The sequence below is a fragment of the Mobula hypostoma genome, chromosome 9, assembly GCF_963921235.1.
Source record: "Mobula hypostoma chromosome 9, sMobHyp1.1, whole genome shotgun sequence".
Lineage (NCBI taxonomy): Eukaryota > Metazoa > Chordata > Chondrichthyes > Myliobatiformes > Myliobatidae > Mobula > Mobula hypostoma.
Window position 1 is genome coordinate 98,831,254 of NC_086105.1, and position 24,936 is coordinate 98,856,189.

The following is a 24,936-nucleotide window of genomic DNA, read 5'->3' on the forward strand; positions in this document are numbered from 1 at the left end:
TTTTGTTACAGTTGTACGATAAATAATAAATAGTAATAGAACCATAAATAGTTAAATAGTAATATGTAAACTATGCCAGTAAATTATGAAATAAGTCCAGGACCAGCCTATTGGCTCAGGGTGTCTGACCCTCCAAGGGAGGAGTTGTAAAGTTTGATGGCCACAGGCAGGAATGACTTCCTATGACGCTCAGTGTTGCATCTCGGTGGAATGAGTCTCTGGCTGAATGTACTCCTGTGCCCACCCAGTACATTATGTAGTGGAAGGGAGACATTAACCAAAATAGCATTCAACTTAGACAGCATCCTCTTTTCAGACACCACCGTGAGAGAGTCCAGTTCCATCCCCACAACATCACTGGCCTTACGGATGAGTTTGTTGTTCTGTTGGTGTCTGCTACCAGCTTAGCAGGGGGATTTGAAGTGGAGTGATAGGGCTGTTGGTATATAAGCAGAGGCAATGTGCAGTGATGTTGTGAAGAAGGTCAGGCAGATGACAGGGCAAAATTGCAGTCAGTGGGATGAGTAAAGGGTAATAGGGGACCAAAATCATCAAGGGTGAAGAATACAAGACTGAAGGTATTATATTTGAATGCACGCAGTATATGGAATAAGGTAGATGATCTCGTAGCACAGTTAGAGATTGGCAGGTATGACATTGCAGGCATCACTGAGATGTGGCTGCAAGAAGGTTATGGTTGGGAACCTAACATCCATTGTATCAAAAGGACAAGCAGGTAGGCAGAGGGGGTGGCGTGACTCTGTGGTTTAAAAATGAAATCGAGCCCTTAGAGAGAGGTGACATAGGATCACAAGATTTAGAAACTTTGTGGGTAGAGTTAAGAAACTGCAAGGGCAAAAAAGTTCTGATGGGAAATACATAGAGGCCTCCAAACAGTAGCCAGGATGTAGGCTACAGATTACAGCAGGAGATAAAAAAGGTACGTCAAAAGGGCAGTGTTGCAATAATCATGTGGGATTTCAACATACAAGTAGACTGGGAAAATCACATTGATTTCAAGGGAGGGAAATTGTAGAATGTTTATGAGATGTCTTTCTACAGCAGCTGTGGTTGAGCACACTAGGGGATTGGCAAAATTCTGGATTGGGTGTTATGTAATAACCCAGATTTGATTAGGGAGCTTAAGGTAAAGGAACCTTTAGAAGCCAGTGATCATAATATGATAGAATTCACTCTGCAGTTTGAGAGGGAGAAGCTAACATTGGATGTATCAGTATTACAATGGAGTAAAGGGAATTACAGTGGTATGTGAGAGGACCTGGACAAAGTTCATTGGAAGGGGAGACTAGCAGGGATAGCGGCAGAATAGCAATGTCTGGTGTTTCTAGAAGTAATTCAGCAGACACAGGAAAAATACATCCCAAAGATGAAGAAGTATTCTAAAGGGACAGCGAGGCAACTGTAGCTGACAAGGAAGTCAAAGACAGCATAAAAGCTAAGGAGAGAGCATATAATATAGCAAAAATTAGTGGGAAGCTAGAGGATTGGGAACCTTTTAAAAACCAACAGAAGGCAGCTAAAAAGCCATAAGGAGAAAAAGGATGAAATATGAAGGTAAGCAAGTCAATAATATAAAAGAGGATACCAACAGTTTCTTTTTCAGATATATAAAGAATAAAAGGGGAATGAGAGTGGAGATTAAAATGCTGGAACGACGCTGGGGAGGTAGTAATGGGGATGAACTAAATAAATATTTTGCATCAGTTTTTACTGTGAAAGACACTAGAAGTAAGCCAGAAATTTGATAGTGTAAGGGGGCAGAAGTGAATGTAGTCACCTGGAATTTCTTTAGCCAGAGGGTAGTGAATGTGTGGAATTCATTGCCACAGACAGCTGTGGAGGCCAAGTCATTGGGTATATTTCAAGTGGAAGTTGATAAGTTCTTGATCAATCAGGGCATCAAAAGTTATGGGAGAAGGCAGAAGAATGGGATTGAGAGGGATAATAAATCAGCCATAATTGAATGGCAGAGCAGACTCAATGGGTCAAATAGTCTAATTCTGCTCCAATGCCTTATGGTGTTATGGTCTAATGAATTCCAGCATGCCAAAAGCCTTCTTTGCCACCCTGTCTACCTGTGACTCCGTTTTCAGGGAACTATGTACTTGTACTCCAAGGTTCCTCTGTTCTACAACACTCACCAGGACCCTACGTTCATTGTTAAAATCCTAGCAACAGACACAAAATGCTGGAGGAACTCAAACATCAGCCCAAAACGTCGACTGTACTGGTTTCCTAGATGTGTCCTGACGAAGGGTTCTGGCCTGAAACGTCGACCGATCTTTTCCACTGATGCTGCCCGACCTGCTGGGTTCCTCCAGCGTGTTGTGAGTGTCGTTTCCTAGATGCTGTCTGGCCCGCTGAGTTCCTCCAGCATTTTGTGCGTGTTGCTCGGATCTCCAGCATCTGCAGATTTTCTCTTGTTTGTTAAAATTCTACCTGGTTTTCACTTTCCAAAACTTGCAACGCCTCACACTTAGCTGAATTAAACTCCATTTATCATTCCTCAGCCCAGTTATTTGCCTGATCAAGATCCCCCAGCAATTTTTGATAACCTTCTTCATTGTCCACTCATTAGCCATGGTTGTATATGCTTATACAAATTGTTGCTAGACACTCAGTGGGTAATTTATTAGGCACACATGTACACCTGTTCTTAAATGTAATTATTTAATCAGCCAAACATGTGGTAGCAACTCAATGCATAAATGCATGCAGACATGGTCAAGAGGTTCAGTTTATTTAGCGTTACAGAGAGGAACCGGCCTTTCCAGCTCACCGAACCTTGCCACCCAGCAACCCAACAATTTAACCCCAGTCTCATCACAGGACAACTTATATTGACCAACTACCCTACTAACCGGTACACCTTTGGAATGTGCGAGGAAACCAGAGTACCCAGAGGGAGCTCACAAGAAGGGACGTATAAACTTGCTTACAAAGGATGCTGGAATTGAACTCCAAACTCTGATATTCTGAGCTGTGATAGCGTCATGCTAACCACTACCCCACCAGGGCCCCCAGTTGTTGTTCAGACCTATCATCAGAACAGGGAAGAAATGCAATCATGGAATGATTACTGGTGCCAGATGGGGTGGTTTGAGTAACTCAGAAACTGCTGATCTTCTGGGATTTGCATACACAACCAAAAACAAATCAAATGAGCAGTTCTGTGAGCAAAAATGAATTGTTATTGAGAGAGGCCAGAGGAGAATGACCAGACTGGTTCAAGCTGACAGGAAGGAAACAGTAACTCAAATAACCAGTGGTGTGCAGAAGAGCATCTCTGAATGCACAGCATGTCAATCCTTGAAGTGGATGGGATACTGCAGCAGAAGACCACACACACACACGCTCAGTGTGCACTTTATTAGATACAAGAGGTACCTAATGGAGTGATCACTGAGTGTAGATGACAAAAGAGTGAAGGGACCAGCATCAAACCCCGAAGCATCCCTCTCGTCACGGGTGTCCAGTCCGAGAAACAATCTTCTATCATCAGGCCAATTGTGAATGCAATTAGCCAGTTCTCCCTGGTCTTGTCATCTGACCTTTTCACATAGTCATAGGGAGAACATGCAATCTCCACGTAGGGAGAACGTTCAGACTTCGCACAGGGATACCACACAGACTGCACCTCTCAGAGACTCTGCTCTCACGCCACTTCAGAATTGCAGGCTGGAACCCTCCAGTTCAACCCCACTGCTGACCAGAAAAGAAAATGCCATGCTACACAACTTGCATCCTGGTTATCTTCTTTTTAACTATGGTGTAACAGTTGTGGAAACAGAAACCGGAGGGTTCCAAGAATTTCACGCAGTGCCAAGTTTCTGTTATCCAGAAATGCTGTCGGTTGAGACCTCTGTCAGTTGACATTGCAAAAGTTGCAGAGATGGGTTAATTACCTACTGATTAGTACAGATCTTAGTTAATTTTAGATCTTAGAATTAGTTAATCAGTATGGATATAAAACATGCTCGGCCACAAGAGTTACTGGAGCACAGAAAGCCAGCTTCTCATTCAGTAGGCCTCACCTTAGTCTTCCTACTCACACAATTTCCCTCACACAGGTGAACTGCATTGAAGTTCATCTGCTGTTCGTCAATATTCTCTGTCTGTTACTTCTTCACTCCTTCACATAGTTCGATGCCCCTTCCCAAGTTTGTAATTCTACCAGTTTTAATGTATGTTACAAATTGCAAGATTCCAGCAGGGAACCATGACAAATAACTCTCTCTGGTCCAATAAACATCCATTCACAGGAACTCAAGTTGAAGAAACTGTCAACACATTGTGCAAACACTGTAATGTCTTTTGCTGTTACTGTTCTCCTTTGGTGGAGAAGGTGGTTATACATCTTTCTACAGCCTTGCATTGGAAGTTGTGAGATTGTTTTATGGGATGGAGATTGTTGGTGTTCTTGCAATACACTGAGAGCCACCAATGTCGGGGGAGTGCAGTTTCACCCACCTCTCTTGTCTCTTTGGTCCAGTATTGCAGTTCATATTGCAGACAACCTTTGAGATAACGTCCATCATCGATCTTCCATGAGATGTTAACAATCTGGGCAGTGGAGTTCTTTGTCACAGATAAGTGGTAAGGTGCCTTCAGCTGGACTGAACGACAATAGTGTTTAAGAGTTAAACGGAAAGATAGAAGATAGGCATTTGATAAGGTACCCCATGCAAGGCCTATTGAGAAAGTAAGGAGGCATGGGATCCAAGGGGACATTGCTTTGTGGATCCAGGATTGGCTTGCCCAGAGAAGGCAAAGAGTGGTTGTAGACGGGTCATATTCTGTATGGAGGTTGGTGACCAGTGGTGTGCCTCAGGGATCTGTTCCGGGACCCCTACACTTTGTGATTTTTATAAATGACCTGGATGAGGAAGTGGAGGGATGGGTTAGTAAATTTGCTGATGACACAAAGGTTGGGGGTGTTGTGGATAGTGTGGAGGGCTGTCAGAGGTTACAGCAGGATACTGATAGGATGCAAACTGGGCTGAGAAGTGGCAGATGGAGTTCAACCCAGATAAGTGTGAGGTGGTTCATTTTGGTAGGTCAAATATGATGGCAGAATATAGCATTAATGGTAAGACTCTTGGCAGTATGGAGGATCAGAGTAATCTTGGGGTCCAAGTCCATCGGACACTCAAAGCTGCTTCGCAGGTTGACTCTGTGGTTAAGAAGGCATACAATGCATTGGCCTTCATTAATTGTAGGATTGAGTTTAAGAGCCGAGAGGTAATGTTGCAGCTATACAGGACCCTGGTCAGACCCCACTTGGAGTACCATGCTCAGTTTTGATCGCCTCTCTACAGGAAGGATGTGGAAACCATAGAAAGGGTGCAGAGGAGATTTACAAGGATGTTGCCTGGATTGGGGAGAATAGGTTGAATAAACTCGGCCTTTTCTCCTTGGAGCGATGGAGGATGAGAGGTGACCTGATAGAGGTGTACAAGATAATGAGAGGCATTGACCGTGTGGATAGTCAGAGACTTTTTCCCAGGGCTGAAATGGCTATCACAAGAGAGGATAGTTTTAAGGTGCTTGGAAACAGGTACAGAGGAGATGTCAGGGGTAAGTTGTTTACGCCTGCCGGCTGCGGTGGTGGAGGCAGAAACAATAGGGTCTTTTAAGAGACTCCTGGATGGCTACATGGAGCTTAGAAAAATAGAGGGCTATGGGTAAAGCCTAGCTGGTTCTAAGGTAGGGACATGTTCGGCACAGCTTTGTGGGCCGAAGGGCCTGTATTGTGCTGTAGGTTTTCTATGTTTCTATCTTGCCACAGAAATTCTTTTAAGAGTGCACTTCACTTCAGGACAAGGGTCAGCACCCATACCTCTGACTCGTTGCTTATCCCAATTTTCCCATAGTCTTAATCCTGACCCTCCTAAAACCACACCCCCCCACAATCTCAATTTCCACTGTAACCCATGCCCCAGGCTCTTCCCTTTCTTCTCATCCACAGGTGCCGACCCTGACATCCCAAAGCCACGGCCAAGTTTGGCCAAGCCCATGACTACTAAATATTAAGCCCAGCCTTGGTGAGGAACAGCCAGGCAGCAGCACATTTTAAACTCCAAACATTGGTCGTTTGTTAACTATTACCTTGGGCACAACTGAAAGTCTCAGCAAAGGGGAGCTTGTGTTGAGCCCATCCAGAACACACAAGTTTCTAGGTAATACTGAGTCTTGAGCCCTTTAAATTGATACTTACTGTGATGACCAGGATTGAAGTCGTTGACAACAGAAACATTGGCTTGGCTGCTTGTTGTAACAATGAGATCATACTGTTGCATAAATGTGCTAACACACATTGTGCAAAAGTAAGCATGAAGCCTTCCCTCCTCCAACGTAGCCTGCAGTCTTGACATTGTACATTGATTTTTGATTTCTTTCGTTGCAGAACTAAAAAGGCAGAAGATGGTTAGTGTCCATTGCGTTGATGGGGCTATTTTAGGCCACCCCCCCTTGAAAATTTGACCCCGATTAATTAAGGTTTCTCTTGTCTTCTCTCAGTCTTTATCTGTCTTGGTTAAGTTGGGATTTCAGTCTCCTCTCCTTTATCTCCTGCTTTCCACTAAATAAAATAATGAAATGGCATGGAACAGGGTTAAGCAGCCCTCGAGCAACAAGTAGTCAAGGCTACACTAATGTAATGAACTGAGGAAGGCATAGAGCTCAGCAACAAGATTCAACTCAAGAGCTCACTTTGTTGGGAAAACATGTAGATCACAGGGTTAAATAAATCAGGGTCCCTCTACGCTGCCACATGAAGTTTTCCTAGGGCACATACAACACGTGTTACGTATGGAGTGCTGTGTCAGTCCTGGGGTTTCAGTACAGAATGATAACACTAATGTTATCTTTCTCCTCGTCTGTGATCATTTGAGTATGGAGTAAAGCTTCCTCCACAGTGCCTCTCGGACTCTCTCAGGGTAGGTGCAGCTCTGGTAACTTTGAGAGTAAACCTCCTTATAAAATGAACCTTACAAGTAATACAAATAGGACAGACTCTTGACCTCATAATCTGCTTTGTCTGGATTGTCCCTTACTGTCTAGCAGCTTGTCGCTTTCCCATTAACCGTAACACCATATTCTAGTGGTCACCAACCTTCTTAAACCCAAGATCCCCTACCTCGACCTAAGTGAAAGGCAAGATCTACCTACTAAATTATTTAGTGAAAAAACAGCTCAGATTGAACTTCCAATTTGAGTCCTTTTATTTGGGCTAATTGTATTTGAATTACACAAAATATTGCATCATTTCTTGATGCAAGCATTACTAAATGACAATAAAAGAGGACTGCGTGTCTTCATAATCTGAATGCTTTTGTCAAACTTTCAAATTAATTCAAACAAGAAAACACTGTAACTAGCATATCAAACAGGGCATAGCTGTCTTTCTTTAAGAATATTACAATACTTCACACCTTTAATTCTAAGTTTCATTATTTAAATTTATTTCAACATGAAAAACAAATGAATAAAAATTGACTGTTGCACTCAGTGTGATGACTGAATACTTTCTGCTAGTTCCCTGAAACTTAACTTGTAACTACAGATAGACAGTGTGAGACAGTCTGTGAGGTGTCTGTCAGTAAGTCAGCTCCTGTACTTAGATTTGATAAATTTCATCTGTGAAAATGCAATTTCACACAGATAAGTTGACCCAAAGTAGGCACTGACTTTTAGTGCACATGTGGTGAGATAAGGAAACTTCTCCCTGCTGACAAGCCCCCAAAAGTCACCGTCCCTTGATCTTGCTTTAAGCTCGATGTCATTTTACAAATCAATTTCCGTTTGTGCTTCCAATTTAGTATCACTTGGCATACCAAATATGTGCTGGAATTTGGCTGCTATCTGTTCTATATCGATCAGCAGAAATGGGTTTGAAATAAATGCAGCAATATCTTTCATAACGTTTAACTCCCCAAAACGCCGATCGAGCTCTATTAACGCAAACAAGAGGAATTCTGCAGATGCTGGAAATTCAAGCAATACACATCAAAGTTGCTGGTGAACGCAGCAGGCCAGGCAGCATCTCTAGGAAAAGGTACAGTTGACGTTTCGGGCCAAGATCCTTCGTCAGGACAAAGGGTCTCGACCTGAAACATCGACTGTACCTCTTCCTAGAGATGCTGCCTGGCCTGCTGCGTTCACCAGCAACTTTGATGTGTGTTGATCGAACTCTATTGCCAGTTTGTCTAGGTAAGCACAGTGCTGCTCAGGGCGAAAAGCATTTTTTTCCATGATGGCCTGTAATGTTTTTTCCAAGTTGCGAAAGTGTGTCAGCCTCCCGTTCTTTAAATTTGAAATCCAAACACTGAGCTTGGCCTTAAATCCATTTACTGCGCGAATCATGTGGAGCAGGTGTCGGTCTTTTCCCATGAGCTTGTTGTTGAGTGCATTTAATTTAGCCGTTAGGTCTATCAGAAACCCTAAATCCAGTAGCCATGCATCATCTGAGAGTTCCTCGTGCTCCTCGTTTCTTGTCGACAGAAAAATCTTTATCTCAGGCAGCAAGTCAACAAATCATTGCAGCACTTTGCCGTGATTCAACCACCGAACATCAGCATGAAGAATTATGTCTCCGTAAGTGGCATCGAACTCATCCAATAACGCCTTGAATAAGCGGTGCTGAAATGCTTTTGCTCGAATCAAGTTTATCAGTTTGACCACCAGAGTCATTACATGAGAAAAGTCCATGGCCTTCCCAGCCAAGGCCTGCTGATGAATCACACAGTGATAATCCAGGAAGCTGGGAAAATGAGGGTCATTACAGTACAGTGCTATAAAACCAATGCACACACCACGCATTGCTGGGGCCCCATCAGTAGTAATTGCCACCAGTTTATGAATGGGGATGTCATTTTCACAGACATATGTTTTTTAAACTCATTGTAAATATCCTCACTTCTCCTTCTCTCCTTTAATTACAAAAGAGTGAAGAAGTCCTCCTTTGTTGTAAAATCCTGGAAAACCATTCTGACAAATACAACAAGCTGAGCTGTTTGCATTACATCCAGGGATTCATCGAACTGTAGTGAAAAATATTCACAGAGTGACAAGTCCTTTAACTTGAAGTCGATCCACATCCTCTGACGGTGACTCTACCCTCCTTGTCACTGTTGCAGGGCCAAGCAGTATATTATGTATTGCGGTTGTGATGTCATTTTTGTTTTTAAAGTCATTAAAAACAGTCTCTGCGGTAATGACCATTGCTTCCTTGAATAAATCGCCATCTGTAAAAGGCTTCTTGTGTTTAGCCAAAAGGTGACTTACACGAAATGATGCTTCAATAGCAGCCTTATTTTGAGCAAACAACAGGAATTCTGCAGATGCTGGAAATTCAAGCAACATACATCAAAGTTGCTGGTGAACGCAGCAGGCCAGGCAGCATCTCTAGGAAGGGGTGCAGTCCACATTTCAGGCCGAGACCCTGACGAAGGGTCTTGGCCTGAAATGTCGACTGTACCGCTTCCTTATTTTGAGCAGCATGTTTTGTGAAAAACGATTGCTGGGCCTTCAACCCAGATTTCAGCTCCTCAACTTTCCTGGCGCGGATTGCGCTCTTTGGGGGGTAGGTGTCTAAATTCCTGGTGGTTGGTGTGGTGGTGCCACTCCAGATTCCCCCTTTTAGTCAGTGCTTGTGTTGGTGGCACAACATACATGCACACTTGTCTTTCACCAAGGTAAATAAAAATTCCTCTTCCCATTCTGGATGGAATTTGTACATGTCCGCCTTCTCTTGTGGAGCCTCCGCCATGCTATCAGGATATCATGAGTGATTGCCGTATATTGATGTTTGCGACAGTCTGTACTCTTATCCAATCTGATTGGTCACTTTGATACAGCACAGGCTACGCTGAAAACGCGGTGCATGGCGAGGGAGCTACACACATGCGCACTGGGCAGAAAGAACGGAACTAAACCCCCGCAACCCGGAGACAATGTCTCTTTACAAACAGCTTTCCGTAGTGGGAGTATTGCTATATTACCATTATCCTAATTAGTATTATTTATTTTTATAATGCTCACATTACAAAAGTATTTGTGTGTTTGTTTTTCATTTTTCTCGGGATCTACTGGGAAAGTCTCAAAGATCGACAGGTTGGCGACCACTACCATATTCTATATTGTGTTATTTTCTCTTGTGCCACCTCAACATACTGATGTGATGAAATGATCTGCAAGGAGAGCATGCAAAACGAAGTTTTTCGCTGTACCTTGGTACAGGTGACAATAAGAACCAACTTAGCAAAAATACTCCTGGGACAAGGAAGGCATAGATTAACTTTTATGTCGGGCTACTTTTTATTGATTACAGCTTGTTGTTCAATATCATCATTCCTCACACTTCAAAACCTGGGCCTCTGTACCTCCCTCTGCAACGAGAGAACACAGTCAGTGCATATCAGTAACAAGTATCTCCTATCCGCTGACTATCAACTCAGATGCACCTCAAGGATGTGTGTACTCATTCTACACTCATAACTATGCGGCTAAGCACAGCTCAAGTCCCATCTATAAGTTTGCCGAAGATACCACTGTTTTTTGTGGAGTCGCAGATGGCAGTGAGGAGGCTTATAGAGTGAAATAGATCAGCTGGTTGAGCGGTGTTGCAAAAACAACCTCACTCCCAATGTCAGCCAGACACAGAAACTGATTTTGCAACGACGCACACAAAATGCCGGACGAACTCAGCAGGCCAGGCGGCATCTATGGAAAAGAGTAAACAGTCAATGTTTCAGTCCCGATGAAGGGTTTGAAACATCGACTGTTTATTCTTTTGGATAGATGCTGCCTGGCCTGCTGAGTTCCTCCAGTAATTTGTGTGTGTTGCTTTGGATTTGCAGCATCTGCAGATGGTCTCGTGTAACTGATTATGGCCGTCTGGAATGGGAAATCTCGATGATACGCTCATTGAGGGGTTAGCAGTGGAAAGGTTCCTAGTCACCAATGTCTCAGAGGATCTATCCTGAGCCCAGTACATTGATGTAATCATGAGCAATGTACACCAGCATCTCCACTTGATAAAGAGCTTCGGGAGACTTGTTATGTCACCAAATACTTTTACAGATTTCGAAAGATGTACAGGTTCCAGTTTTTCAACATTGGACACCTGCAACGGGATGTGAGTTGGGTTTGAAATTAGGAATCCGAGGTGACATGCTAATCCCCGTTTCATAACACTGATGCGAGGTAGCATGGGATCCTCACAAGATCTAATTAGCCAGTGGAAATTGCTTACCTGCGGATTTCCAGTGTAACATGGCTGTCATTTCTTGTTTCTGTCCACGTGCAGTTCATTGTTTGTGGATAGTCAACATAGCATATCAGATTACCTTCATAACAAAACACAAGATGAGGTGAAGCAGTGTGTATATTGTGTTACTTTCCCAATATCACTCTGTCCAAATTAATCAAAGGTCTGGGCCCCTTCAAACTGTTGCCAAAATTCAATTGCAAATTACCAGGACAATGACTCTTACTATTATCGGTGGTTTTATTATTACCAGCAAGTTTTAACAATTAAAAAACCTACTTCACACCTTCATTTTGAACAGGCGAGGAATGGAGGGGTATGGATCATGTGCAGGCACATGGTTAAATATGATATCATGTCTCGATATCATGAGGTTCTACTGCAGTTGTACAAGGCCTTGGTGAGACCACACCTGGAGTATTGTGTGCAGTTTTGGTCCCCTAATCTGAGGAAAGACATCCTTGCCATAGAGGGAGTACAAAGAAGGTTCACCAGATTGATTCCTGGGATGGCAAGACTTTCATATGATGAAAGACTGGATCAACTAGGCTTATACTCACTGGAATTTAGAAGATTAAGGGGGGATCTTATTGAAACATGTAAAATTCTAAGGGGATTGGACAGGCTAGGTTCAGGAAAATTGTTCCCGATGTTGGGGAAATCCAGAACGAGGGGTCACAGTTTAAGGATAAAAGGGAAGCCTTTTAGGATCGAGATGAGGAAAAACTTCTTCACACAGAGAGTGGTGAATCTGTGGAATTCTGTGCCACAGGAAACAGTTGAGGCCAGTTCACTGGCCATATTTAAGAGGGAGTTAGATATGGCCCTTGTGGCTAAAGGGATCAGGGGGTATGGAGAGAAGGCAAGTACAGGGTTCTGAGTTGGATGATCAGCCATGATCATACTGAATGGCGGTGCAGTCTTGATGGGCCGAATGGCCTACTCCTGCACCTATTTCCTATGTTTCTATGTCAGCACAGATACTGTGGGCTGAAGGGCCTTCTCCTGTACTGTACAATACCACGCTCTAATATTGTATACAGATGACCTAAGTCACCTCTCTACTTCATCTGTTCTGTTCCCATACCAATAAACAGTAACTACAGTCAGCTTTCCTGATGTACATGAACCCCTCTGTGAAGTCTGACTGAAGTATGAACGGCTGGCTTCTCATTTACATCAAAAGCTGGAAGGGAAACAGCTTGCTTGCGTGTGCTGATTGTGATGAAGTTCCAAATACCTACTCGATGGCTGAGCTTTCACAGTGAAGCACATCAGTGAGAAAAAGAGGAATCTCACTCTGGTTGGCATGTCTGCTGCAAACCTGTTTGGACAAAAAGGAGACTGATTAGTGAACTCGAAGCCTACGTTGGTCAGTGTCGGCCATGGATGTTGCGCACCTACTGTCTACATATGCGAACCAGGGCAGTACGATATGGAGGGCAATCTGGTGCCCATGTAGCAGGCTCCCCCTCTCCACACATCTGATGAACCCAAGTAAGCAGCAGAGACCGATACAGTTTGGCACCTGGAACATCACAGGAGTTGCCAGTCCATGTTGAACTCAATGTAGGCCTGTCTTAGGGACCCCAAGCCCTGCTGAAGGGTCAAAGCCCGAAACGTCGACTCTACTCTTTTCCATGGATGCTGCCTGGCCTGCTGAGTTCCTCCAGCATTTTCTCTGTGGTGCTTGGATTTCCAGCGCCTGCAGATCTTCCCTTGTTTGTGTCCGCATTTTCCCCTCGGGGTTTATTCCCGAAGCCTTCCCACTGACTGGGTACAGCTGCAAGGCAGCGGAGGTTTGAGATCAGAGCTCTCCTTCTCCAGTGTGAGCTGTTGGCCGTGACTGATGAACCCCATGTCCTGAAAGTGACTGGTTTGAAGGCAGAAACCAGTCTTTGCCCCTTCTCCTGTCGGTAGAAACGGATCTGCTGGGCTCAGTAGCTAAGCCACACGTGAAGGTCAGGAATTGGATTTGGTTATCAGGGACTATACGAGGCGCACGCCATTGAGAGCATTTAATAGGTAGTGGGAGCTTGTCCCCATTATCACCCCCGGTTATAACAATCTCAAGGAACCTGAGTAACTATGAGAGTTCAAAGACCAAAGTACCCCTAAACTAATTAGTAATGATAGACTGCAGATCAGCCACCAGCAATGTCACATGGGGGGCAGTAAGTAGCTGGTACGCTGTATCTGGCTCATACGGTAACTGTCCCAGGAGCACATGTAGGGTTGGTACAACAGGAGCTAAACTCTGTATTTGACCTATGCTGAACCTACCCAAGAACAGTTGGATGTACATGTAATGCCCTGGCTAAGATTTCTACTGCTGTGCTGTGCGGTAGTTTATGCTAAGCGGTTTTCTGTAAAAGCAGTGTGCCAGGCTGGAAAGTGTGTTTTGGCTTCAGCTAAGAAAAGGAGCCATGTTGTCCAACATAGGAATGTGAGTCAGCCAATCAGGATTGTGGGATGTGAGAGAACATTCTAGAGAGGTGTGGGGAAGTGTTTTCTGAAGGACAGTAGTCTGGTTTGGGGTCTTTTGAGGGGAACTGCAGAGTGGGGACAAGGGAAGATGCCACAGAATGCCGTTGGAAGGAGAGTCCCCATTGCAAGAAGCGCTTTGTACAGACGAATGGCTCCAATGAGGTAGAGCCAATACTCCTGAGAGAGCCAGTTCATTTGAGATGGTCTTCGAGGGGAGTTTGGAATGTGGCAGGTGCTTTCACACAAACCGTGGATCCAGCATGTGAGTAAGAGATTCACCCCCAACTTTTCCAGGATGAGCTCCAACATTGGACTGGTTTAACTGTAATGGGGCCTTTTCTTTTTCTGTAAGTGTTTATTAAAGTTGAAAATTTGGTAAATATACTTTTGTTATAATTTTATGCCTGTGTACGATCTGTCATTTCCGGGCTAAGAGTAACTGTGTATGGGCAGTATTTACACAGATTGCACTCACATCGAGTTTCCTTTTATTGGAACATCATGATGTTCCTGTTTAGTTGAACCTCAAATCATACTGACCCCAGACATATATAGTCTATGAAATATGGTCTTCTCACCGCTGAGTCACGAGACTGCTAGCAGAGTTAGCCAACGAGCCAAGTTTGTATACAAGCCCTGGTAAGAGGGTTACATTTGTAGGGGACATTGTCCAGGTTCTGAATGCTATACGAATGCAGTTTAAGAATTGATTTAGCTGTTAGTGTGTCTAAGCTGTGTTTAAACTAGTGCCGGGGAAAATGACTAAGGTACTCTATGTGGATGCCCCAGGGATTAAGGTTTGGTGTGATTCGAAGAGATTCCAGAAATAATGCTTGTGTTCTGAGCCGGGTGGATGTCCAAATTCCCAACAAACTGCTGCTGAGAGTGCTGAGTTCTGTCAAAGTGTTGGGAAAAGTTTCACTGATTGAATGGCATTCTGACCAATCAGATCATAAGGATGTCATATTTGTCGGGACTAGCAGTGATGTAACTGAAGTTGTACTGCCTGATAGGTTAAGAGACCCTGAAGAGGCAGAGTCATCGGCGGTCCATATTTTTAGAGAAGGGGGGCATGTAGCTGAGGGTGGTGACTTTAAAGCCTAGTTGTTTTTGTTTCTGTGAATTAAGGAGAAAGAGTTGTCTGATGTGAAAGATCTAATGGGCCTTTCAGTGGTTGATGGAAATTCTGAGTTGGTTTCAGCTATTACATCCTGGTTGATAAACATCAAAGTCATCATAGGCTGGGAGCGTTCTCTGGAGTCAAGCCCACACCTGATGGGGAAGAAGAACATGAGCCTTGGGCTGAGCAGACATCTCTGTCAATGGATGAGTGGTAGTCCTCAGATAATATGAAAAACCCTAGACTGGTAGAGAGTTTAAAGGGTCTGCGAGCTGATATGCTGAGGTTTCTAAAGGCAGAAAAAGCCATTGGCCGTGTCAGCTAATTACTTGCAAGCTCTGGAAAATGCTTTTGGCACTGCTGAAAGTGCAGCCAATCTTAGGATGAAGTTTAGGCACACACTCCAGGAGGAATGAGAGAAGATTTCTGTCTACCTTTTCAGGTTGGAGAAACTGTTGCACTGTTTGTGCCACAAAGGGGCACAAAGTAATTGAATAATTACTTTGGTTCTGTCTTCACTAAGGAGGACATAAATAATCTTCCAGAAATAGTAGGGGACTGAGGGTCCAGTGAGATGGAGGAACTGAGGGAAATACATGTTCGTAGGGAAGTGGTGTTAGGTAAATTGAAGGGATTGAAGGCAGATAAATCCCCAGGGCCAGATGGTCTGCATCCTAGAGTGCTTAAGGAAGTAGCCCAAGAAATAGTGGATGCATTAGTGATAATTTTTCAAAACTCGTTAGATTCTGGACTAGTTCCTGAGGATTGGAGGGTGGCTAATGTAACCCCACTTTTTAAAAAAGGAGGGAGAGAGAAACCGGGGAATTATAGACCGGTTAGCCTAACGTTGGAGGTGGGGAAACTGCTGGAGTCAGTTATCAAAGATGTGATAACAGAACATTTGGAAAGTGGTGAAATCATCGGACAAAGTCAGCATGGATTTGTGAAAGGAAAATCATGTCTGACGAATCTCATAGAATTTTTTGAGGATGTAACTAGTAGAGTGGATGGGGAGAACCAGTGGATGTGGTATATTTGGATTTTCAAAAGGCTTTTGACAAGGTCCCACACAGGAGATTAGTGTGCAAACTTAAAGCACACGGTATTGGGGGTAAGGTATTGATGTGGATGGAGAATTGGTTAGCAGACAGGAAGCAAAGAGTGGAAATAAACGGGACCTTTTCAGAATGGCAGGCGGTGACTAGTGGGGTACCCCAAGGCTCAGTGCTGGGACCCCAGTTGTTTACAATATATATTAATGACTTGGATGAGGGAATTAAATGCAGCATCTCCAAGTTTGCGGATGACACGAAGCTGGGTGGCAGTGTTAGCAGTGAGGAGGATGCTAAGAGGATGCAGAGTGACTTGGATAGGTTGGGTGAGTGGGCAAATTCATGGCAGATGCAATTTAATGTGGATAAATGTGAAGTTATCCACTTTGGTGGCAAAAATAGGAAAACAGATTATTATCTGAATGGTGGCCAATTAGGAAAAGGGGAGGTGCAACGAGACCTGGGTGTCATTATACACCAGTCATTGAAAGTGGGCATGCAGGTACAGCAGGCGGTGAAAAAGGTGAATGGTATGCTGGCATTTATAGCGAGAGGATTCGAGTACAGGAGCAGGGAGGTACTACTGCAGTTGTACAAGGCCTTGGTGAGACCACACCTGGAGTATTGTGTGCAGTTTTGGTCCCCTAATCTGAGGAAAGACATCCTTGCCATAGAGGGAGTACAAAGAAGGTTCACCAGATTGATTCCTGGGATGGCAGGACTTTCATATGAAGAAAGACTGGATGAACTGGGCTTGTACTCGTTGGAATTTTGAAGATTGAGGGGGGATCTGATTGAAACATATAAAATCCTAACGGGATTGGACAGGCTAGATGCAGGAAGATTGTTCCCGATGTTGGGGAAGTCCAGAACGAGGGGTCACAGTTTGAGGATAAAGGGGAAGCCTTTTAGGACTGAGATTAGGAAAAACTTCTTCACACAGAGACTGGTGAATCTGTGGAATTCTCTGCCACAGGAAACAGTTGAGGCCAGTTCATTGGCTATATTTAAGAGGGAGTTAGATACGGCCCTTGTGGCTACAGGGATCAGGGGGTATGGAGGGAAGGCTGGGGCGGGGTTCTGAGTTGGATGATCAGCCATGATCATAATAAATGGCGGTGCAGGCTCGAAGGGCCGAATGGCCTACTCCTGCACCTATTTTCTATGTTTCTATGTTTCTATGTTTCTGAGAGAAATTGCTTGAGGACGGAGCAAGTTGTGAAGGGCGCGTTGTCACGTGACGTGATTGCTCTATGCATATGAATGGCCTGCAAGATATGCCCTCCTCTATCTTTTACCTAGTTATACAGAGAAGTTAGAGCGGAGGAAAGATGGATTGAGAAGCAGAACATTTACAAAAGCCAAGCAGTGTCTTCAGTGGTAACCTCTGTTGCTAAAGTAGCCCCAGATACCACAGAGATAAAGCTTTTGAGGAATGAGGTGGAAAACCTTCGAGCTGAACTGATTCAATAGATGTCTGCTAATGTTTCAGCGAAACGTGACACACCCATTGGGAAACTCGACCCACCTGTAGGACTTACAGCGCAGAGGAATGCTGCTGAGAAGGGTCTCTTGACCAGCGAGGCAACGGGTATTTTCTATTACAACTGTGGAGGAGATGGACATTTCAAGCAAGACTGTGAGTGACAGGAAATCTTCGAAAAGTAAGTCAGCGGTTAATCAAACAGCGAAGAAAGGACGCAAAGCTACAGAAGGACCCAGTAAAAGAATGGCTGGCAACTCGGAGAGGATACGTTCCAATCAGTATATCAAGGGAAATACTAAAATGGAAAACAATATTCCTGAAGGTTTAGTGGGACCAAGTTCTGACATATCCATATGGATTGAAGGTATTTATGCTGGAGCCATACTTAACACAGGTTCTCAAGTCACTTTATTCTACAGATCCTTTTACAACCAGTATTTGATGCATTTACCATTGATGCCACTCATTGCTCTTGAGATTTGGGGGCTTGGTACTGATGAGAAACTGTATGATAGTTATTTGTTGTTGAAACTGGAGTTTTCAGAAGCAAATGTTGGCGTAACTGAGACTACTGACACACCAATGATGGTCTGCCTGAATCCGATTGAAAAGGGTGAAGACTCCATTCCTGTGGGAACAAATATTTCCATTGTGAGAAGACTTGTGGTAGCATAAAAGGAGAGAAATGGGGAGAACTTTTTGAAAACCTTGTCCGTTCAGCCTGTGTTCAGAGCTGCTTTTGAGAAGGTGCAAGTTCCTCCGAAGCAGGATGATGACCAGAAACGAGGTACTGTCTGGTACTCCCAGTCTAAACCTCCCCCGTTATGTCCTGGGGGTGTAGCTAGAGTGATGGGAATCCACAAATTTACCAGAATGCCCGACGCCTCAGCAATCCAGGTGGATGCTCCTGATGATCAGGAAGAAGAATCACACTTATCTGCAGGATTGCTGCTGAGACCTGAACTGCGGAAATCTTCAGCTGTCTACCCAAACAGGATGGCAGTGATTATCAGCTTCATCTTCATCATCTTCAGCTGTGTATCCTAACAGGATGGCAGTGATTATCAGGAACACTCAGGAAAAGATGTTATCCTCAGATGTGGAATGCCGACTGCCCAACTTTTTCCTGTGATGGTCGTGTCTACTTTGCTTGGAAATGTGGAAGTGAAATAGTTTGGGTCGAGGAAGTTGACATCAAAGTCCTGCAACTTTGGTGACTCACCGACACGCAAGGAATGGAAAAGGAGATTAACTGAGAAGACGCTGGAACACGAATGTACCTTTCCTACTGATGAGTTTGATGTTGGTTGTTCCAAGAGTACTTGCCACACTATTAGAGAGGCAGACAACACAGCTTTCTGAGAGATGTTTTGCCGGTTAGCACCAGTGGAGGCTGAAGATGTTCGGCAGCTCCTGCTTAAACTGAAGGAAGATATGTTCAGTCATGGGGCAGGGGGAGCTGAGCCACCAGAAGGTACAAGTGGCAGACAGAGGGAGGCATCCTCTGGTAGACGGGAAAGGTCACAAGAAGTGCCTGAGGCTGAATAAGCTGATGATGAGACGAGAAGGTCTCAAAGAGTCAGGAAACCCCCATATAATACACTGGAGAAAAAGAGTGTTGCATCCATCCCCATAGTGAGATATGTTACTTCCATGTACACATGCATTGGGGGTCCTGAAATCATGAAATTTGTTTGAATACTGTGTCATTGATAATGGTTCAATAAGTTCCAAAGTCTTGAGGACTTGACTATTTTTGGTGGGGGGAAGAGTGCAATGCCCTGTTTAGGATTTCTGCTGCTGTGCTGTGTGGTAGTTTATGCTAAGCAGTTTTCTGTAAAAGCAGTGTGCCAGGCTGGGAAGTGTGTTTTGGCTTCGGCTAAGAAAAGGAGCCATGTTGTCCAACATAGGAATGTGAGTCAGCCAATCAGGATTGTGGGATGTGAGAGAACATTCTAGAGAGGTGTGGGGAAGTGTTTTCTGAAGGACAGTAGTCTGGTTTGGGATTTTTTGAGGGGAACTGCAGAGTGGGGACAAGGGAAGATGCCGCAGAATGCCATGGGAAGGAGAGTCCCCATTGCAAGAAGCGCTTTGTACAGATGAATGGCTCCAATGAGGTAGAGCCAATACTCCTGAGAGAGCCAGTTCATTTGAGATGGTCTTCGAGGGGAGTTTGGAATGTGGCAGGTGCTTTCACACAAACGTGGATCCAGCATGTGAGTAAGAGATTCACCCCCAACTTTTCCAGGATGAGCTCCAACATTGGACTGGTTTAACTGTAATGGGGCCTTTTCTTTTTCTGTAGGTGTTTGTTAAAGTTGAAATCTTGGTAAATATACTTTTGTTATAATTTTATGCCTGTGTACGATCTGTCATTTCCGGGCTACTGGTAACTGTTTATGGGCAGTATTTACACAGCTTGCATTCATATCAAGGTTCCTTTTATCAGAACATCAGGATGTTCCTGTCTGGTTGAACCCCAAATCATACTGACCCTAGAGGTGTATTGTCTATGAAAGATGGTTTTCTCACTGCTGAGTCACGTGACCGCTAGCAGAGTTAGTGTGGTAAACCATATATATATATATACGTTGTAACTGGGTTACCTGTCTGGTCACGGCCCTCTGCTGACTGTCCCTGTGGCTCCTCCAACAGTCCCCTGAATAAAGGCGATTGCGCCATTGCTCCTCCTCTCAGTCCAGGGCAGATACTCAGCATGGCTGAGGTCACATTTTACTGCTAATAAAAGCCTTTCAGTATTTACTCTACCTCCAGTCTTCTGGAGTTATTGACAGTGCATCAGTTAGCCAGTGAGCCAAGTTTATGTATGTGTCCCAGTGAGAGGGTTACATACAGTACAGTATCAAGGAAGCTCTATGTTGCCAGTAATTTCCTATATATCTACTTCCTCAGCTTTCAGTTGTTTTATACCAGATTTGCCACTGATAGAGAAGTACAAGGGGGATTTTTCTGTTTATTTAGTACTTGCTGAACCTACTCTAAGAGTTTCAAACACGGGAAAACCTGCAGATGCTAGAAACCTAAAGCAACACACACAACATGCTGGAGGAACTTAGCAGGTCAGGCAGCGTCTAGGGAAAGAGAAAACAGCAAACATTTCGGGCGGAGACCCTTCTTCAGGACTGAGAGGGAAGAGGGGAGATTCCTGAATGAAAGAGTGAGGGGAGGGGAGAGGAAAGAGGCTAGCTGGAAGGTGATAGGTGAAGCCAGGTGGGTGGGAAAGGTCGAGGTCTGGAGTAGATCCTGCGTGTTCGCTCGATTCGGCTATGCGAACTATACTTACAGCAAACAGTCACTTTTGGACATTAACTATCGATGCACCAACACAGTTTTGGACTATCCATTCAACTTTGACCAACTACATCCGGAGTTAGTAAGGACACCGCGGACCTGCATTCAACTCGCTCTGACCGGAAGGGCCCGGCGCCAGCGTCGAGACCGTAAACAAAGACGGGCGAAGCGTGGAGGTTTGCGTGCTAGGCTAAAGCCCAATTTATACTTCTGCATCAAATGTACGCTGTAGGTACCGTGTACCCTACGCTGTAGGGTGACATGCACCTCCCCAAAAATGTAACTCATGTGTCACGGCGACGCAGACCGCAACAGCTGTGATTGGTCTGCTTGGGAGCATCGCATTTCCTCATATGCATTTCCGGTTGCTTTTTTCTACCATGTCTGTACACTGATGCGAAATAAATGGTTGGAGACGATGAACCAAATCGTCAAGTCTACCTGCCGACATCCAAAAATATTTGAAATGCATTTCCTCGTCCATGTCTTTCACGAAGAAACTCAACACAGTGGCATAGAAACCCCACCGCCAGCTGGCGTTTTGGCGGTGAATTGCAGAGCGACGCAGACACAACTACGCGTGCACGCTGTGGCGTAAGGCTACGCAAAAGTATAAATCAGGCCTGCGGCATAGCCCATACGCACAAGTATAAATCAGCCTTTAGGCTAAATCCACACTGGCCAGCACTACCTAGCATCTTCCTCGCCAATGTTCGGTCTCTGACGAACAAGCTGGACGAACTAAGGACTTCGACCCTCACATAAAGAAGGTTTATGGATTGCAACGTCATGTTTTTTACGGAGATGTGGCTAAACAGTGATGTCCCAAACAACGTGATGGAACTGAAAGGGCGCACGGTTCAGGGCTGACAGAGCTGCAACAGCGACAGGTAAAAGTAAGGGAGGTGGTTTATGCATCTACATGAATCGATCATGGTGTACTAACTCTACCATTGCTGACACTTATTGCTCTGCTGATCTGGAATACCGGATTATTAAGAGCAGACCTTTTTATCAACCTCGAGAGTTTACTTGCATCATTGCTGTCGCAGTTTATGTTCCACCAGATGCGAATGCTGAAGTAGCCATGAAAGACCTCAGTGCTGCTATTAGCAAGCTGCAGACATTGCATCCAGACGGAGCCTTTATTGTCACTGGGGACCTTAATCATTGTAACCTATGTACCGTGCTTCCAAGATTTTATCAAAATGTATCATGCACCAAGGGGTAATGAAACCTTAGATCATGTCTTCACAAATGTGGCTGACGCTTACAAAGCCACTACCTCCCCCACCTGGGACAGTCCGACCATCTTTCATTGTTTCTGCTTCCCAAGTATAGCCCGGTTATTAAACGTGTGAAACCACAATGAAGACTATTCAGATCTGGCTGGAGGGTGCTGACTCTGCTCTTCAGCACCAATTCCAGCACACAGACTGGAGCGTGTTTGCTGCCCATGCCAACACAGACTCTCAGATTAACACTGATTTATATACCAACTCTGTCCTTGAACACATCAACAAGTGTGTAGATAGAGTGACATCACAAAAACAAGTAAAAGTTTTCCCCAGTCAGAAACCATGGATGAACAGAGAAGTTCGCCTCCTGCTCAAAGCCAGAGATTCAGCCTTCAGGTCTGGAGACCAGGAGGCTTACAGCTCAGCCAGGGCCAACCTGAGGAGGGGAATCTCTCAGGCTAAACATATATAAACAGAGAATCGAGGAGCATTTCAACTCCTCGGACCCCCGGTGCATGTGGCAAGGCATACAGGTCATTACAGACCTCAAACCACCTAGTACTGTGCCCCCTTCCAGCTCTGCTTCCCTCCTGGATGAGCTCAATTACTTCTACGCTTGCTTTGACCGAGAGAACAAGGTGGTCACCCTCAAAGCGGATCTCCCACCTGGTGAACTGCCTCTCTCACTTTCCACCTCCGATGTTTGTGCCACCCTGAGCAGGGTGAATGTACGGAAGGCAGCTGGTCCGGATGGAATACCTGGCCGTGTGCTCAGAGTCTGTGCAGGGCAGTTGGCCGGGGTCTTCACAGACATTTTTAATCTGTCCCTGGCCCAGGCAGTTGTCCCCACAAGCTTCAAGATCACCACCATTGTGCCAGTGCCGAAGCATTCCACTGCCACGGGCCTGAATGACTTCTGTCCAGTTGCACTCACCCCCATCATTGCAAAGTGCTTTGAGTGACTGGTTCTATCACATAGAACCATAGAACCATAGAACATTACAGCTCAAAAACAGGCCTTTTGGCCCTTCTTGGCTGTGCTGAACCATTTTTCTGCCTTGTCCCACTGACCTGCACCTGGACCATATCCCTCCATACACCTCTCATCCACGTACCTGTCCAAGTTTTTCTTAAACTTTAAAAGTGAGCCCGAATTTACCATTTTATCTCGCAGCTCATTCCACACTCCCACCACTCTCTGTGTGAAGAAGCCCCCGCTAATGTTCCCTTTAAACTTTTCCCCCTTCACCCTTCACCCATGTCCTCTGGTTTTTTCTGCCCCAGCCTCAGTGGAAAAAGCCTGCTTGCATTCACTCTGTCTATACCCACCATAATTTTATATACCTCTATCAAAAAGTGTACTATCACATCTGAAATCCTGTTTTCCCACTACCCTGGACCCCCATCAATTTGCCTATTGCATCAACAGGTCAACAGAGGACGCCATCTCCACAGCACTTCACTCTGCCCTGATCCATCTGGACAGCCCCAACTCTTACGTCAAAATGCTGTTCATTGACTTTAATTAGGCATTCAATACTGTGATCCCCTCCAAGCGGATCGCCAAACTACGCCAGCTTGGTATCAGCTCATCCCTCTGCAATTGGACCTTGGACTTTCTGACTAACAGACCCCAATCAGTTAAGTAAGACAACCTCTCCTCCTCCACTCTCCCCCTGAACACCGGTGTGCCTCAAGGCTGTGTGCTGAGCCCTCTTCTGTACTCCCTTTTCACCTATGACTGTGTTCCTGTACATGGTTCTAGCTCCATAATCAAGTTCGCAGACGACACCACGGTGGTTGGCCTGATCAGAGGGGATGATGAGCCGGCCTACAGGGATGAGGTCCAGCACTTGGCCGCGTGGTGTGCTGACAGCAACCTAGCCCTTAATACCCAGAAGATCAAGGAGATCATTGTGGACTTCAGGCATGCTAGGAGCCACACTCACGTCCCCATCTACATCAACAGAGCTGTAGTGGAGTATGTATCAAGCTTCAAATTCCTCGATGTCTACATTTCTGAGGATCTCACCCGGTCCCTGAACTCCTCCATCCCGATCGAAAAGGCGCAACAGTGCCTTTATTTCCTGCGGAGCATGATGAAAGCTCACCTCTGTCCCAGGATACTGATGGACTTTTACCACTGTATCATTGAGAGTATACTCACCAACTGCATCTCAGTGTGATATGGCAATTGTTCTGTATCGGACTGCAAAGCACTCCAGCGTGTGGTAAAAACTGCCCAGCGGATTATCGGCACCCAATTGCCCACAATTGAGAACATCTACCATAAACACTGCCTGGGCAGGGCGAAAAGCATTATCAAGGATGCATCTCACCCTAACCATGGACCTTCTACTCTCCTCCCATCCGGTAGGCACTACAGGAGCCTCTGCTCCCACACCAGCAGACACAGGAAGAGCTTCTTCCCTGAGGCTGTGACCCTGCTGAACCTCACATCACAGCGCTAAACAGTATTGCACCCATATCGTACTGTCTCAGTACTTCCATATTTGTGTGCTGTAGCACTTTTTACTTGCAGTTGTTTTGTAAATAACACTATTCTTTGCATTTCTGGTCAGATGCTAACTGCATTTCATTGGCTTTGTATCTGTACTCAGCACAATGACAATAAAGTTGAATCTAATCTAAACTAGAAAGAATCTGAGAGGAGAGAAGAGTGGACAATGGGAGAAAGGGAGGGGGGACACAGGGGAAGTAATAGGCAGGTGAGAAGAAGTAAAAGGTCAGAGTAGGGAATGGAGAGGGGGGTGTGGAATTTACTCACTGGAGAATAGACATTCATATTCAAAAGTGTGAAGGGAACCTTTCTCCATTTCTTATCCTTACAATAGCCACTCTGAACAAGATTACTTGTTTAAACAAAATTACTTGTTTAAAATGGTGTAATTTTGCTCAGCCTCTAACCCACACTCTTTGCACCTAGAGTG

General features: G+C 44.9%; 1 protein-coding gene across 3 annotated transcripts in view; it reads right to left on the reverse strand.

The window, feature by feature from the left end:
- Positions 1 to 24,936, reverse strand: part of LOC134351306 (interleukin-9 receptor-like) — a 66,429-nt gene that overhangs the window by 26,697 nt on the left and 14,796 nt on the right. For 2 of the 3 annotated variants that reach the window (XM_063057374.1, XM_063057375.1), the window contains exons 2-5: positions 12,535 to 12,614; positions 11,276 to 11,369; positions 6,239 to 6,429; positions 4,492 to 4,637 (exon numbers count right to left, since the gene is read on the reverse strand). In XM_063057374.1, the coding sequence (XP_062913444.1) occupies positions 4,492 to 4,637; positions 6,239 to 6,429; positions 11,276 to 11,369; positions 12,535 to 12,601 (498 nt within the window). In that variant the 5' untranslated portion in view covers positions 12,602 to 12,614. Of the gene's footprint in view, positions 1 to 4,491; positions 4,638 to 6,238; positions 6,430 to 11,275; positions 11,370 to 12,534; positions 12,615 to 24,936 lie in introns of those variants that run through there. The other variant, XM_063057376.1, reaches the window with a different exon arrangement.